The following is a 15401-nucleotide window of genomic DNA, read 5'->3' as shown; positions in this document are numbered from 1 at the left end:
CGTCTTGGCGTCGATTTCGGTCACGTGAATGTCGCGTCAACCAATAGGATTGATCTGACGCGACTACCATGATGCACGCAGCTTGCGGGGAGCTCTTCAGATCACGACCATCAATTGCTCATCGAATTACTGGCTCTCTTCGCGGATCAGCTCTAGGCAGCAGTCATGAGCGCATTTGCACTCCACAGCCACGTTCTGCAGTGAGCACGGCTGGAATTTGAGAACTTCCGCAGAGTTTGCGTCAAGGTCTGCGTTCATCGTGCGCGTCGCGCCGTCGCGTTCAGACGCGAACCAACCTCTTAAAGCCTCTCACCCCGCGTCTTCACCCTTCCTCCACAACATCATCCGCACCCACTTTCCACGCTCATTTGCCTCTCCAACGTGGATGCCTTCAGCCCCGACGTACCATGTCGTCTCCCTTTACCTACGGGGAGCCGTCGCCCCTCAGCATGCCCGTTGTTGCCGGCGACGACGATGACGATCCGACTTCCGACATTCCTAGGCGTTTGATGAGAGGTAGGGCGTACATCGTGAGCAGCTCAACGCAAATTCTGACTTCTCTACTCGTTCTACAGTCAAGGTCCTTTACACATTCGATGACTCGCACAAAACGTGTTGTCTTGCGCGTCTGCCGAACGCGTTGAACATCCCGACCGTCCCCGTTGACGAGGAGACCCAGGTGGGCGTCATTGAGCTGCGGACGTGTATCGAAGCCATTGTGGCAGCGAGGTATGCGTCCATCACGTCTTCGGCCACAGACGCGTCCTCTAACCGCGTCGTGCAGCCCTGAACTTGTAGCAAAGCTTGGCCACGACTACACCGTCTACGCGTACGACTACTCCGAATATGAAACCCCGCTCGTCGGACAAGGAATGCTCTCATGGATCCTCGCCACCACCTCGACTACTCCCAATGCTCCCGCAAGTTCCTCCAAGACGATGGTTACCGGCAAGGTCCGCGAAAATATCTTGGGCCTGTTTAGTGGGGGGATTAAGGAGACTCTGGAGGTCAAGCTGAAACTCGTTCCGGTTCCCACCTTTCTCCAGAGTGAATACCTGGAAACCATGGAAAGATACCGCAACGTTAGCAGGGGTCTGCCTGAGGGATTCGACCACAGCCAATGGGCCGCTCTCAAGTCGAATCCGGAGTTCAACGCTTTTGCCGCCCAGGCTGCAGCGGGATCGTCTCAATCTTCGACGGCCATGCAACGCGTCAACAGCGGCGGCGTCGAAACCCTTCATCAGCTGCTCACCCAAAAGCCTGTTGAGGAAAGGCGTGGTAGCCAGTCTCACGTGCACACCCTGAGTCAAAGCCGTCAAGGCAGCAGAGCTGGTAGCCGGGCAGGCAGCAGGGCTGGTAGTCCTACCCCTAGTATGCGCTCTAGCGCTGCGCTACAGCAAATCACCCAGGATCATTCTAGACCATGTTCAAGGGGATCGTACACCAGCGAACGGCCAGTTTCACGTCATGAACCTCAGTTCGACCATCGCACGAACCAGCAGCAAGGCCAGGAGTCTGAACAGGAGGACGGTCCGCCAAGGAAGAGGGCACGTGTTGTGCAGGCTGATTGGCGCGGCAAGTCGCAATTTGGGCCTAGAGCGGACACCCTTCGGATTACAGCAAGCACTGCTGCTTCGGTCCGTGTACACAAGCCCACGCCTATCAACCCTACTGCTGGAGGATGCGCCAACTCGCTGGAGCCCCCACCTCGCGCCCCCACCCCGATCCCCCACGAGCTGCCTCAGCCGCGGAATCGTCCCTCGATCGGAGGGACCAGCTCTCTGCGCCGGGAATCCTCTTCGCAAAGCATGAGGCGTTACACCTCGCCATATGCTCCGCGTGGACCTTATTCGGAATCCGCCATTGCATCTGAAGATGAGCAGATGGCCGATGCTGAAGACTCGCCAGCAGACTTTCCCTCCTCGCCTCCAGTGTTTGGTCCGAATAATGACTCGCCGGCGGCTTCAAGCCCTGGCCTGCCAACCTTTCCTTACCTGGACGATTCTGGTTTCATGAGCGGTACTGGAATGGACCAAGACTTGGAGACAGGCATGGCTGACAAACCCGAACAAGTCCACCCAACGACCGAACCCCATACCGAGCCTCCTTCTGCAGTCATTTGTTCGGACCAATGGCAATTCGAGACTCCTGGTCCTCCCGAACTCCTGCCGACCAACGTAGGTCGAAGGCAACCGGATTATCGGTCACAACGAGCGGCTGCATCGGCAAAGCGTATGACACCAGGACCTGGACCTAAGCCTGAGACACGTGGTAGGAAGCGAAACGATTCGAAACCTCCACCTCCACCACCGCCGCCACCGAGGAATCTTGCGCCAGCACCCCCTGTGCAGGCGCGCCCGGCTTTTGTGTCTCAGCATCAACCACCCGTCGCATCAGGCCCTCCAGCGCCGCAATATCCTCAGTCTCAATCGCAGAATCAGCCCACGCCTCCTGTCGAGCAGCAAACAGACATTCCCCCGCAATCTGCCGCCCAACAGCACACTGCCCGACCGCCACAGTATTCGCCCCAGCCGCCGTCTCAGCCGCAGGATCAGCCGCAGATCCAATCCCAGACTGAAAATGATGCCCGACCACAAGCTCCTGCCACCCAATCTCACCCGGGTCTCCCGCGGCCGCAGCTCCAACAAATGCCGCAATCACACCCTCAGGCTCCTCAGGCTACGTCTCAAGCCCCGGTTGCATCTGCCATAAGTCCTCCCGCCACTGCTACAAGCGCATCTCCCGACGGGCCTACGTCGGCTACTCAGCGTAGCGGCAAGTCCCAAAAGAAGGGCTCGGCGGCGCCTAGGGCAAAGAAGACGCTTCCCCGCGCGAACACCTGGTCTGCTGGCACTCCTAAGGAGACTCAAGCTGATGAGCCAATAGTGGTTCACACCGAATCACGGGCGGGCTCACCGGCACCTCGCAGTGGGTCTGGGGCCAAGAGAAAGAAGGCCATCGAGGATAGATTGATGCAAAGCCTGGCTGAAGGTACCATGCCCGATTTCTGCGAGTGCTGCGGAGCGATCCAGACACCAACCTGGCGAAAGGCTTTCTACAAGGAGGTCGAAGGAAGACCTACTGGTATCACGACGTCGCTGGATGAGCCTGGAGCTATTGTCGGCTTTGAAATGATCCAGCCTAACCCTGACGAGGAGAACGCTGTTGAGAAATACAAGCTCTTCAAGAAGAGCTTGACTAACTTGGACAAGAATAACGGAGACTTTACGAAGATGCAACTCTGCAATCCCTGCGGCCTACACTTTTTCAAGTATGGCAACATGCGCCCAGCAGAGCGGTGGGAACTCAAGCCTAGGGCGGTTGGAGGGAAGAAGCGCAGTGGCGGAAAACCAGCCAGGAGGAAGAAGAATGATGAGAAGCAGACCATGCTGACGTTCGACGCTATGCAAGAACAGCCGTCCCAGATGATGAGCGATTATCCTGATTACGTTATGGACTATATGGACAACATGGAAAACATGGAGAACATGGACCACACGGACAACATGGACAACATGGAAAACATGGGCCATGAGCAGGAACCGCAACGGACTGAGCAACAGCAGCAGCAGCAGCAGCGGGACCAATCAGCACAGGATGCGCCACAGCGCAATGTGCCTGAATTAGCTGATGCCAGGCTTGCGGGGACGCAAAGCAACCATGACAGAGCTGAGGATGCCTTGAGGGACCAGCGCAGGAAGACTGAGTCTCAACATGATGAACGACTCGCTAAAAGGAAGCGCAGTGATGATGCCAAGGAACGGAGGGCTGTTAGCCTGGAGCCCCTCACAGAAACCTCGAATGACTCACAGGGGTCTGAATCCATTGCCGTTGGCCCGGGGCGCGCAGCGTTAGTCCGTGCCATTCACTCTAGTCCTCCCAGGTTGACCGGGCTGCAAGAAAGCGAGGTTGAGCTTGAAGATGAAATGTCCCCTACCAGGCCGACGAGGCGCATTCTCTTCCCGTCCCCTCGTAGATCTGGGCAGTTCAAGTCTTTGGAGGACGGGCAGAATGAGAGGGAGATCGCGCAGCCTGTGTTCGGCCAGCTACCCCGTCCCCCTCGTAGCGAACCTGCCACGGATGCTCAGGACAAAGAAAACGTACCTCCAGCCGAGATGGACGACAGCTTTGCCCACTTGTTCGAAGACCTCGATGGAAACCTGCTGCAGAACTGTTTCAAGTCTCCAAGGAGCGCGAAGAGCACTCGCACTTTGTCCGAGTTCATCAAGACACCAACCTCCAGGTCGAAGCGTGCCGCCCTTGGTGCCAGAGACGACCTGCTGTCTCCAGCAAATGCTGCCGTGAATGCTGCCGTGGATGATGTTCTGCTTCATTCTACGCCTTCGAAGGCTTCGAGGACACCAAAAGCGGCCATGTCTCCGTTCTCGCAGGCTTTCCTAAACGACATTACTAGAACGCCGCGGTCTGCGGCGCGTAACATGGCTGGCTGGGAGCTTAGCTCGCCCAGCAATACTGGGCTTATGGATTTCAGCAACTTCGATTTCGCCATGCCGCCAAGCACAGACATCCCATTTCCGAGTTCACCGCCTAACTTCGGTGCAAGCTTCAGCTTCTCGCTGTACGAGGACCCGCTTACGTCGACAGAGAATTTCTGGGGCGGCACATCGGTGTTCAACGGCAGTAGCGACCCTGTGCAGGGCGCCCAAGCCGAGGGCGAGCAAACGAAGGGGGATGAGGGTCTCGAGAACCGCGAGATCGAACTTGACCACATTATCGACGAGGTCACAGCAAACGTCGACAAGAGCGGCGGAAAAGACGATGGCGCTGAAAGCGCGGACACGACCGTTACGACTGGGGAAAACGGAGTGGAAAATGTGGGCGCCGCGACACCGGCCGGGTCTGAGGCAGCGGTGGACCTTATTCCTGTCGGCCCGTGAATTGTTTTAATATACGAAGCAACGATTGTTTCAAGGCCATGATATTTCTTTTCTGGCAGAAGTTTAGCGTAGCGCGCGGGGCGGAGAGTCGCGTTCTTTTCGGCTTACCGGTTTCGGGTGGGCTACTGTACTACTATGGGGTCGTTTGCATAGCGAGGCGCTGGGAAACACAGGATTCGGGCTTGTGGAGCGTGGGTTGTGAATTCATTGGAAAATACAGGGAAGGGCCGACGGCATTCGTCGGGAGCTAGGAAAGGTAGACATGGAATATTTTTCTCAACACATTTGGTGAAAGGTGGCGATGGAACAGGTGGTGGTTTTGGTGAGTTCAGGGTCAGGGTCGGGCCAGGCAGGCGCATCTGTCCCTGCAACTGCCACTGCGGGCGGCGCGCACAGCCGCGGGCGGTCACGGGCACACCCGGCGCGCATCCGCGTCGAGGGATCGGCGTCATCGTCGCCGGCTACATATCCAGCTCCTCCAGCACCTCGCAGCCCACTCGTGCCTCCACAACACACTCTCCCACGTCGACGCGGCCCTTCCCCACCGCGCCGGCCGTGCTTCTGAGTCGCCGGCGAAGACACGGTCCGACCGACCCCGGCAGACACCAAACGCGCAGGCGCACCTGAGCCTCGCGCACCGCCCCGCGACTCCTCGCATGACCCCCATCGCCCCGACCTCTCCGTCTTTCACCGCCCGCGTGCCGTCCGCTTCGACCACGCCCGTCTTTCTGTCTGCCAACACCGCAGTCGCCGAGCACGCTTCGTCACACGTCGCCGTTGCTGATCCCCATCCCTCGCTGGCTCGCAGCCAAAGCCGGGATCCTGGGACGCCGCCTTTTAAGGTTACGGTTCCAAGCCCGCGTTCCGACGCCTACCAGCCATAGGGCTCTGGAACGCTGCCAGCGTGCAAGGTCTTGCAGCGGTGCTCGCGGATTCCACATCTTCAGCCGCCAACCTGTTAGCGTGAGACTCCGGCTCGGGCGAGATATCCGACCACGCGCGTGCCACCGTCCCTCTACTTGATCCACCGTTGACCAGATCGACGCCCAGAGAGACCGCACTTACCCTCCCCAACCCTGCAGACATGGGAAAGAGAAGCGCCCCTGCGGTGGAGACCCGCTCATCCAAGAAGGCAAGAAACACCGCTTCCTACAAGACGTCCGATAGCACCACTTATTGGCACACAAAGGCAAGGGTCGCCAAAACAAACCCCAAGGCCAAGCTCGCCGTCGGGGGCAGGTCGAGTCGGCGCGACAGCAATGCCTCGTCCTCAGACACCCCACGACGCAATGTCTCTACGCGCTCAATGACTTTGAAGAAGCGCACTCAGTTCCCGTTTCTCCAGCTGCCCGCCGAATTACGCAACCAGGTTTACGATTACATGCTGGGCTTCGACGGTGTGGCGAGACTGCTTACAGACCACTATGAAGCCCACGTTCACGACAACACCCTCATGGAATGGCCCGACCGTAAGGTCCACCCTTTGCTGTTGGTGAGCAAGCAGACGTCCCGGGAGGCCGCGTACATCCTTCACCGAAAGACGCTTCGGTTGCCGCATTCGACGACGCCGAATAGCCTGATTACGGATGTCGCCTCCGTGAAGCTGCTGGAGAACCTGCGCAAGGTCGACATCACGCGCGACGATAGCTTCGGCGAGATGCATACGTGGTGTGACTTCCTGGAGTTCTTCAGGCTGATCAGGTCCGCCGTCAACGTATGGACCAGATCGCACAAGCTGCAGGAGCTCACCATCATAATGAAGGGTTCACAGGTCGTGACACATCTGGCCACATGCCCAGCCCAGGGCCACTGCTACTTCCTGGATGAGATTGAGAAAATGATGTCCAGCCTTGAAGAGCTCCGTGGTATCAAGACTGTTACTTTTGGCGGTTTCTTGGAGGAGTATGCGACGGAGGCCAAGAAGTGGATGGAGACGCCGCCAGTTTATCTGTTCAAGACGCTCGACAACAACCTGCGGCGGAAGATCTACGGCTACCTCGTGGATATCAACGATGCCAACGATGCTCTCGTTAAGGCGAGCAATACGGCCGTTGCCTCGTGGAACCCCCCAAAGACGATGGATGCGATAGCACCGTCTATGACTTCCCCCAACCTGCTCCGCGTGAATCGGAAGATCAACTCCGAGGTTCTAGAAGCTATGTACGACCAGACTTTCACCATCAGTGCTCCCCCGCCGCACCATGTACACACTTGCACGAGCGTGACGAAATTCATCGGACCCAATGTCCTCCAGAATATCCGCCACCTGGCCCTGGATATCGACTCCCGCGGCTCTGCCTTCGTCGCGGCCGATTGGCGCATCTTGATCAAGGAACTTGCCGAGAAGCTGAAAGCTAATAGCGACCGGAATCTTGAGACGCTCCACATTAACATCAAAGATGCGGCATGGGTCAAGGAACATGTCCAGGCGGAGAAGAAGTCATTGTCCGGGAGGGCATTCAAGGAGAAAGAGACTGATTTCTATGGTCTCAAGACACTGGGCAAGTTGGCGACGAAAAGATTGAACTATACCTGGTTGCGCCAGATATCGTTCGGAGACGGTGTGAGCGATGAGGTCAAAAAGACGTTAAGGGACAAGCTATGTGGGGGCAAGTCCAACAGGTACTTCCAGGAGGCGAACTCAGCCTATGGCTTAGACGGCCTGGTTGCAGATGAATGAAGCGTGACCCAGCATCCCGGACGGCGAGCTCGCGTCCGAAGATCCTTTTTCTTTCCTGGAACAACATTCCTTCTCCGGAACAACATTCCATCCCCTTTTCATTCCCATGATCAATCACGACCTTCTTCTCTCATTCCATTACAAACGGTAGTGGTCTCTTACGTTGTGCATCGGTAAGCAAGTCACGCCTCCACTCAATCTTGCCTTCAGCTAGCCCAGCGGCTAGAGACGGGGAAGGGCGGACGTGGACATTCTAATGATGGGCGGCTGCGGATGATAATTCCGCTAGCACGACCAGGCCTGACTTGACTTATCATTGGCGGAGGAAATGAGTGTTTCACCGATATCTGGATCCATGATTGGGCGGGGGTTGCCAGGTTGCCAGGTGCCGTTTCTTTTTCCTTGCCGATTTTCTTTTTCCTTTTTCTCCACGGAGTAATCTTAACGGTGTTTTTTTTTTTTCTTTTGGTCCGGGGTAATTCGGAAATGATGCTCTCGGTACATCCATCGGAAGGAAGGTTCCTTTTTTTTCTTCCCCCCTTCCCTTCGTGTATTGTTACCCACCCACCCCTTGGTGGGGGGTCTTGGCATTGCCACACTTTTTCATGCACAACGGTTGTGCTTTCGGATTTATGGATTTTCTGGGGAATCAAGCACCGGCGTGTGACGCGTGGCATGACTGCATATGTGCCGAGCAGAAGAGACGAAGACTTTTGTTGGTGGGGGACGACGAAATGCCTCGGGCGAGGGCGGTCATGACTTTTTTTTTTCTGCTTCTTCTTCTTCTTCATCATCATCATCATGTCTAGATGGGTTTTTGTTGATCGTGCTCGTACGTGTATGTAGCGAGACCTGCTAGTTGTTACCCTGCTCGTCGTATCTACGGATGGGATGGGGGTCTTTGATTGAGACTTTGTGGTGTAGGCCAATGAGAAGAACTTGGGAGAAATTTTATTCTTGCTTTTGGGCATTGTGACTTGGCATCTGGCTTCCTAAATCGGCTTCTCCCTTGCTCTGTTTTTCTTGTTCGGTGGTAACGAGTAAATGGGGATCTGCAATATTCGGGAATGCATATATATTTGTGTATAACTACGGGGCTTCAAAGTGATGCGTAGCTGGGCATTGGGTTCCGACGGGAAAACTCGGAAACTAGAACGTTGGTGGAGGAGCAAACGGTGGGGAGGAGAAGGACGGTAATTGATGTAGTTGGTCTTCTTCATCTTAGTTCTTTCCCTCTTTCCCTCTTCACACTTACTCACAGTGCCCCACCTGTAGGGACGGAAGGCATTACTAGTAACAGGCATCTTTTGTTTAGGAGCGCGGCAAGTCTGTGCTTCGGGACACGGCCTACGTCTTCAAACATGCCTGTAAGATTAGGTGCACGGCGTTGCAGTGAATTGGGTGTTTGAAAGTTGATTGATATACTGGTGGTACTGCTAGTACAATCAGCCCATATGCATAGGCGGGTATAGTCATGAATTTTCATGACCAGCTGCTGTCCTACGGGATCTCTAACAGCGCGCTTGAAGCGCAATCATGTTGTGTAACCTTAAGTCTTTGGCTTCTGAAGGCCTCGAACGCCAGTAAAAATCCAAGCAGCGCTTGCATGAAAGAGCCCGTAAAGCCATTCCAATGCTAAAAAAAAAAAAAGTAATGCATAATGTGGCTTCGGCGCATTGTCGCCAAGTATGCAACCTCGACCGTGCTTTTCTTTTAGATGTTGAAGAAGTCGTCGTCGAATGTCGTGTCACCGCCGCCGGTGCTACCCGTACCCGCCATATCGAAATCAGTGTAGTTGAACAAATCGTCGAACGTGGAGTCACCCTGACCGAACATGTCGTGGATGTCCTGGTTCTCCTGTTGCTGCTGGCTCTGCTGAGCCTCGTCTTTCTTCTTCTGCTCCTCTTCCTCCTTCTTTTTCTTTTCTTCCTCCTCCCTCATCTTCTTCTCTTGCTCCTCCTTCTTCTTCTTCTCTTCCTCCTCCTGCTTCCTCTTCTGTTTCTCTTCGGCAGCCTTCTGCTCGGCAGCCTTGTCGAGCGCGGTGAAGTCGATTTCAGGCGCGGCGTCCTTGCTGGTGCCGGATTCGTCGGCTACGGCATTGGTGTCACTGTTCGCGTAGCTCTCAAGGCCGGGAAGCAGTGCAAAATCGAATTCGTCATTGCCGTCCATGTTCGTGTCGCTTCCGTTGTTCTCGTTGTCGTTGCTGGCCGCGAAGTCCTCGAACATGCTGTCGAAGTCGGCATTGTTGTTGACGCCCGCCGTGGTGGGGGTGCGTCCGAACAGATCGTCCGTTGTAGCAGTGGCCGGCGCGGGCTGCGCCGAGTCGCCTGCGGACACCTGGGTCTGGATGGCCGGCGGCCGCGGAGGGAGATGGGTATGCGCGGCGACGGAGGGCGCGTCTGCCGTCGGCTTTGAGCTGTTGGTCGCCGCTGCTGGTGCGTCGGCCATGTCGACGTCCTTCTGCTGTCGCTGCTCTTGCTTGACCGGGGCGACCGGGACGGGTGCCGCCGCCTTCTTCTCCGCAGCTATCTTCTGGGCAGCTTCGGCGGCGCGCTCCTGCTCTTCCTTCTCCCGCTTCTCCCGCTCCTCTCGCTGTACGGCGAGGTCTCGGCGTAGGACTGCCTTCGCACGGCACTACGGGAACAAAGTCAGTTGAGATTGGACGCCCTTCGCGCAGCGTGCCAGCTTACAAGCTCGTTTTCAATCTCATCAAGGCAATGGTGGAAGCGCTCATAGCTCGCAGAGATGGAAATATTGTTGTGTCTCGGGCCGTTGAGGCCTTGGGTCGACGGGAAGGTGAGCTTCGGTCGCTGCGGATTCTTCATGCTATGGCCGACTTCGAGCAGCTAGACACGATGAGCAATCGGGCGGCGACGGTGCATGAGGCGGCGCATCACTCACCGCGCCATTGAGCATGGCCTGCATCGACTCCAGCAGGGCGCCCGCATTGTGAGGGTGGCGGGGCGGCATGTTGGCGGGCTTCTGCGTCGTCGTCGGCGGCGGCACCTGGGCCGGCTTGGTGTCGGGCTGCGCAGCGGTGGCCATGGTGAGGGCCGGTGGGGTGCTGGAGCGCGGCGGGCGTTGGGCGGACGCAGTGTGGACGCAGTGTGGGTGAGGCGCGTCGCACTGACGGCTGTGGCCAGCTGTGGCGGGGCGGGCGGTGGTGAAGGGTGCGGTGGCAGTGAGCAGGCGTCAGGCGGCGCACCGCGGGAGAGCGACAGGCTCGCTCGCCGGGTCGGAGCGAAGCAGCACGGGCAGCAGGCGAGCGGCTAGGGCAGCAGGGCGGCACGGCAGGCAGGGTCAGCGGTGGTTTGGCGGCGCGGGCTTTCTCGAAACAGCGCAGCCCTCAGGCATGCGGCTCGCAGCGCACGTGGAGTCGCCCTAGACTAGGCAGTGCCCTGCTCACGACCGAAGCTGTCGACTCCACCGGCGATCCCGCAGGCCGCGCGCCGTTGGACAGCGGCTTGATTCAGGCGCTATTCTTAAGTTAGCGCGCGAGCGGGCCGCCGGTCGAATTTCGAGCCCTAGGCTGGGTAGCGCGCTTTCCTCGCGGCGGCAGCGGGAGAGCCCAAGAAGTTCTTACACCTCGCATCACTCACCCCACAGCTCGACTGCGCGCCGACAGCTCTGCACGTCGCTTGCTCGCCCAAGCGCCCCCCCTCGTCTCTTTTCCTCTCCCCTCCATCCTCCCTTCCTCACCCTTCCGCCCCCGCGTTCCTTGTGTCTGCCCAACGCGAAACCGCCGTCTTTCCCTGCACGGCCTCGACGCCTCCCGTCGCCGTCCCAGCGAGTCGGTTTCCGTACCTGTACCCGCACACAACCTCGCTCGCCTCGCCCACGCACGCCCTCGCTCGCTGCGAGCGCCCCCCATCTCTGCATCGCCCGCCATCTGCATTCGCTCGACGGCCTGTCTTTGGCTGCGTCCGCGGTCCCGCCAACCACTAGCTCTCGCTCGTCCGCTCCGCCCAACAGCAGCTCCGTCGCGTGTCAGTACCACCAACCCCCACGCGCCAGACAGCTCCCCATCGCGCCTGAAGCTCGCTTGCTCATCCCACTGCCAGACTGCCATCTCGCATCTCCGCAATGGACGACTCGGCTGCGTCTGGCGCCTCGCTGCCTCCGCCCCCGGCCCCCGCTGGCGCCCCGGGCTACGACAATGGGGCCCAGGGCAACCCGCAGGCCTCGCAGGGCCACATGCCGCCGCCGCCGCTTGCTCCCGTCATAATCCCCCAGAACACGAACCCCATCCCAACGGCCATCAGCTCGCCAATGTCGGGCAGTGTCATGTCGCCCACCTCGGCTGGCGGCTACGTTCGTCGCGCCGCCCCGGAGCCGAACAAGCGCGCCCTGTATGTCGGTGGCCTGGACCCTCGCATCACCGAGGACGTCTTGCGCCAGATCTTTGAGACTGCTGGCCACGTCGTGAGCGTCAAGATCATCCCGGACAAGAATGTACGTAGCCCTCTTTTTTCCTCGGCTTTCTCGGCACGCGGTCGCGTCGCATACGGGGACCTGCGCCACCCAAGCTTTGCAGCTTGCTATCGATATGTGGTGGTCGACGGCGCAGTACGAGCTTGCTGCCCCGCACAGCCGTGCTGGTCCCCGCGTGCGCTGCGACAACGCGATGCTGCTCAGCAGTCGTGGATCCCCCCTCTCTCCCCTCACCCTGCCCTCCAGTGTGCGCGAACATCCCCCTTACAAGGCTAATGTATGTAGAAATTTCAGTCCAAGGGTCTCAACTATGGTTTTGTTGAGTACGACGACCCTGGCACAGCTGAGCGTGCCATGCAAACCCTGAACGGCCGTCGCGTCCACCAAAGCGTAAGTCGCCTAGCCCTCCCGCTTGGTCCCACCTTAAGTGACACCTGCAGCAGGAGATTCGCGTCAATTGGGCCTATCAATCGAACAACCAACCCAAGGAGGACACTTCCAACCACTTCCACATCTTCGTCGGTGATCTGTCGAACGAAGTCAACGATGAGGTGCTCCTTCAAGCTTTCTCCGCTTTCGGAGCTGTTTCTGAGGCCCGCGTCATGTGGGACATGAAGACCGGTCGCTCCCGTGGTTATGGTTTCGTCGCCTTCCGCGACCGCTCCGATGCTGAGAAGGCCCTGAGCTCCATGGACGGCGAGTGGCTCGGCTCGCGTGCCATCCGCTGCAACTGGGCAAACCAGAAGGGCCAGCCCTCCATCTCCCAGCAGCAGGCCATGGCCTCCATGGGAATGACTCCCACCACCCCCTACGGTCACCACCATTTCCCCACGCACGGCGTCCAATCCTACGAAATGGTTGTCAACCAGACGCCGGCCTGGCAAACCACGTGCTACGTCGGCAATCTCACTCCCTACACGACCCAGTCCGATCTCGTTCCTCTCTTCCAGAACTTTGGCTACGTTGTCGAGACTCGCTTCCAGAGCGACCGCGGCTTTGCTTTCATCAAGATGGACACCCACGAGAACGCTGCCATGGCCATCTGCCAGCTCAATGGCTACAATGTCAACGGACGTCCGTTGAAATGCAGCGTATGTTGACCACCGACCAGGTTTTTAATTATCTGTTACTAACAGGATTGCAGTGGGGCAAGGACCGTCCCCCGACTGGCCAGTTCGATGGCTATTCCCCGGCCGGCGGCCCCAATTCCGCCTTCCCGCCCACGCCTAACGCCTACTTCCCGCAGTACGGTGGACCCGGCGGCCCCATGGGCTCTCCTCAGGGTACGTCTGCCCCCGGGTCGAATGTATGCCTTCTTGGAGCTGACAAAGGTCTAGGTCCCAGCCCCGGTGCTCAGCCATTCGCGCAGAGCCAGGGTGGCTTCGGCGGCCCCGCCATGGCTCAGCCTTACCAGCAGATGCCGGGCAGCGCTGGAGGTTTCGGTCGTGGCAACGCCGGCGCGCAGCAGTGGGCTCAACCGACCCCTGGCGGCTTCGGTCAGGTCAACAACGGCTTCCAGGGATACTCGGGCTAAGTGGCCCCGCCCACGATTCCTTGCGCAACGGCCGAGTTTTCGCGTACGTCTTCGCTTCGACTTTCGCCTCTTCACACGAGAAGCTTCGCGCTGTGCTTGGATAACTACCGTATGGTCGCTTTCACATTTGTAAAAATGATGGGATGCAAGCAACTTCTTCCTCCCCCTTGCGCCGGTTCATACTGTAGTTGTCCTTTTATTCTAGGAGAAGTGGGGTTTTGACGGGTTCACAACAAATTGCTGCGTTCACACAAGGGTCAAAGGATTGCGAGTGGATTTCTTCTGCACTCCAACAAGCATGTCGACACGGTTTCTTCATCAAATGCCGGGGTTCTTTAGTTCTGTCGTCCTTGCAACTGCTCTGCAATGATTCTTCTATTTGGAAAAAAAATTGCTGGCTTCTTTTTCGTTGGTGGTGGTTCAAATCAGACAAATCATGATGTAACGTGCTTCTCTCTGCTCTTTACAGAAAATCACTTTCTTATCTACTACACATACCCCTTGGTCGCAGGTACTGGTCGCTTTCTCATTAGCTTCATCGGCGAGCGTTTCTTTTCTGAGTTTATCGGAACGATCTGCAATGGGCTCCGCTTTCAGTATCTCGTACACTTTGATATGGTTTTCCTCACAAAACGCTGTTTTCCTAAGCTGAGATTTCATTCGCACACGTTACTGCTCGATTAGCTGCATGCTCGGTGTTCGCATGGGATACCACTTCGGAAGTGCACAAAGGGGCATCACCTTTGCGTGTTTGGACACGAATTACGAGGCATGAGATGATGACATGGCCGGAAGAGACTGCTTGTTGCATTTCCTTGCATCCACATTTTCCAAAAGACCTTCTTCGCGAGCGTAGTGCACGCCGCCGCTCCGCTATTGCGCGAGAGATTTCTTCCATAGAGGGCCGAGGACTCGGTCGTTTCCTTGCTGTTCTTCGTTCAAAGGTTGGAAAAAGGCGCCTGGGTCGTTCGAGGTAGGAGGAGAGTGAAAAGAAAAGGAATGGAAAGTAAATGGAAAAGCTAGGATGGATTGAATGATTGATGAGATGTTCTACTTTGACTCGCGGGCTTTGGTGTTGGTGCATCTCGCTCGATGTTGTGTCGTGCGTTGTGCGTATGACGGGCGGTTGATCGCCCATGCTTCCCGAGCACGACATGCCAGAAATGCCTATTAGGACAGTTGATGCCGTATCTGGATGTTGCTAGTGCTGGACTTACTCGTTTTGCCCAGGGTCTAATCGCGCCGACCCGACCCTGTTTTGGTCACGTGCGCAGTTCCCTAATTATCTGGCCCGTGCCGTGCAGCGCGACGCGTCTTTCACCACCGCGGCACCTCGATACGCGAGGCAACACCCCGATGCCTACGGCGGCCACCACGCTTACCCTTTTTGCTACTCTCTGCATTGTCCTCACCATATACTGTATGGTGTCCGGTCTCTCCGCCCTCATTGCTCGTTTGCGTCTGCGTCCTCTCGCTCGCACTCCAGCTGCCGCCACCAAGCTGCCGCCGCCGCCGCCGCGCTCATCTTCCCGCTTCCCTGTTACCTATCCCGCCTACCACTCCACTTTAACGCGTCCATACACCGCCCCCGCCATGTTCAAAAAGGCTGTCGACTCCCACCACCAGTCCTCCAGACCCGCAAAGCCATCGCTTTCCCAGCAATTGTTCCCCGGCGCCGCACCAGCGCAACAGACCGCAAAGCTATCCCAAGCTGCAATCAACCCAAACAACTCGCGGCCACTCGCTGCAACCACCGGCAATACGAGCAGGACAGGCGCAGCAGCGCACATAAGCGGCGACTCCCGTCCCGTACACAACGGTGCAGGCGGTCTGAAGCGGACTTCGGGCGGCTTGATAA

The 15401-nt window shown here is 57.6% G+C and overlaps 4 protein-coding genes across 4 annotated transcripts; 3 read left to right on the top strand and 1 right to left on the bottom strand.

Moving 5' to 3' along the window:
- Window positions 1-407: 407 nt before the first annotated feature.
- SLS55_010068 (uncharacterized protein) lies at window positions 408-4898 on the top strand (the record flags this gene model as incomplete). Its single annotated transcript, XM_066781459.1, has 3 exons — window positions 408-516; window positions 576-729; window positions 785-4898. 3 exons carry the CDS (start codon window positions 408-410, stop codon window positions 4896-4898), a joined length of 4377 nt encoding a protein of 1458 aa, XP_066628461.1.
- A 1084-nt stretch (window positions 4899-5982) lies between these two features.
- Window positions 5983-7578, top strand: SLS55_010067 (uncharacterized protein; the record flags this gene model as incomplete). The annotated part of the gene is made up of 1 exon (XM_066781458.1): window positions 5983-7578. One exon carries the CDS (start codon window positions 5983-5985, stop codon window positions 7576-7578), a length of 1596 nt encoding a protein of 531 aa, XP_066628460.1.
- Window positions 7579-9291: 1713 nt separating this feature from the next.
- SLS55_010066 (uncharacterized protein) lies at window positions 9292-10460 on the bottom strand (the record flags this gene model as incomplete). The annotated part of the gene is made up of 2 exons (XM_066781457.1): window positions 9292-10196; window positions 10454-10460. 2 exons carry the CDS (start codon window positions 10458-10460, stop codon window positions 9292-9294), a joined length of 912 nt encoding a protein of 303 aa, XP_066628459.1.
- Window positions 10461-12028: 1568 nt separating this feature from the next.
- On the top strand, window positions 12029-13109 carry PUB1 (E3 ubiquitin-protein ligase pub1; the record flags this gene model as incomplete). Its single annotated transcript, XM_066781456.1, has 2 exons — window positions 12029-12034; window positions 12453-13109. 2 exons carry the CDS (start codon window positions 12029-12031, stop codon window positions 13107-13109), a joined length of 663 nt encoding a protein of 220 aa, XP_066628458.1.
- Between the last annotated feature and the right edge of the window lie 2292 nt (window positions 13110-15401).

The sequence above is a fragment of the Diplodia seriata genome (genome assembly GCF_021436955.1).
Source record: "Diplodia seriata strain FDS-637 chromosome Unknown scaffold_11, whole genome shotgun sequence".
NCBI classification, from domain to species: domain Eukaryota; kingdom Fungi; phylum Ascomycota; class Dothideomycetes; order Botryosphaeriales; family Botryosphaeriaceae; genus Diplodia; species Diplodia seriata.
The sequence above is the reverse complement of the archived record's forward strand: the minus strand, read 5'-3'. Positions and strand labels throughout refer to the sequence as shown.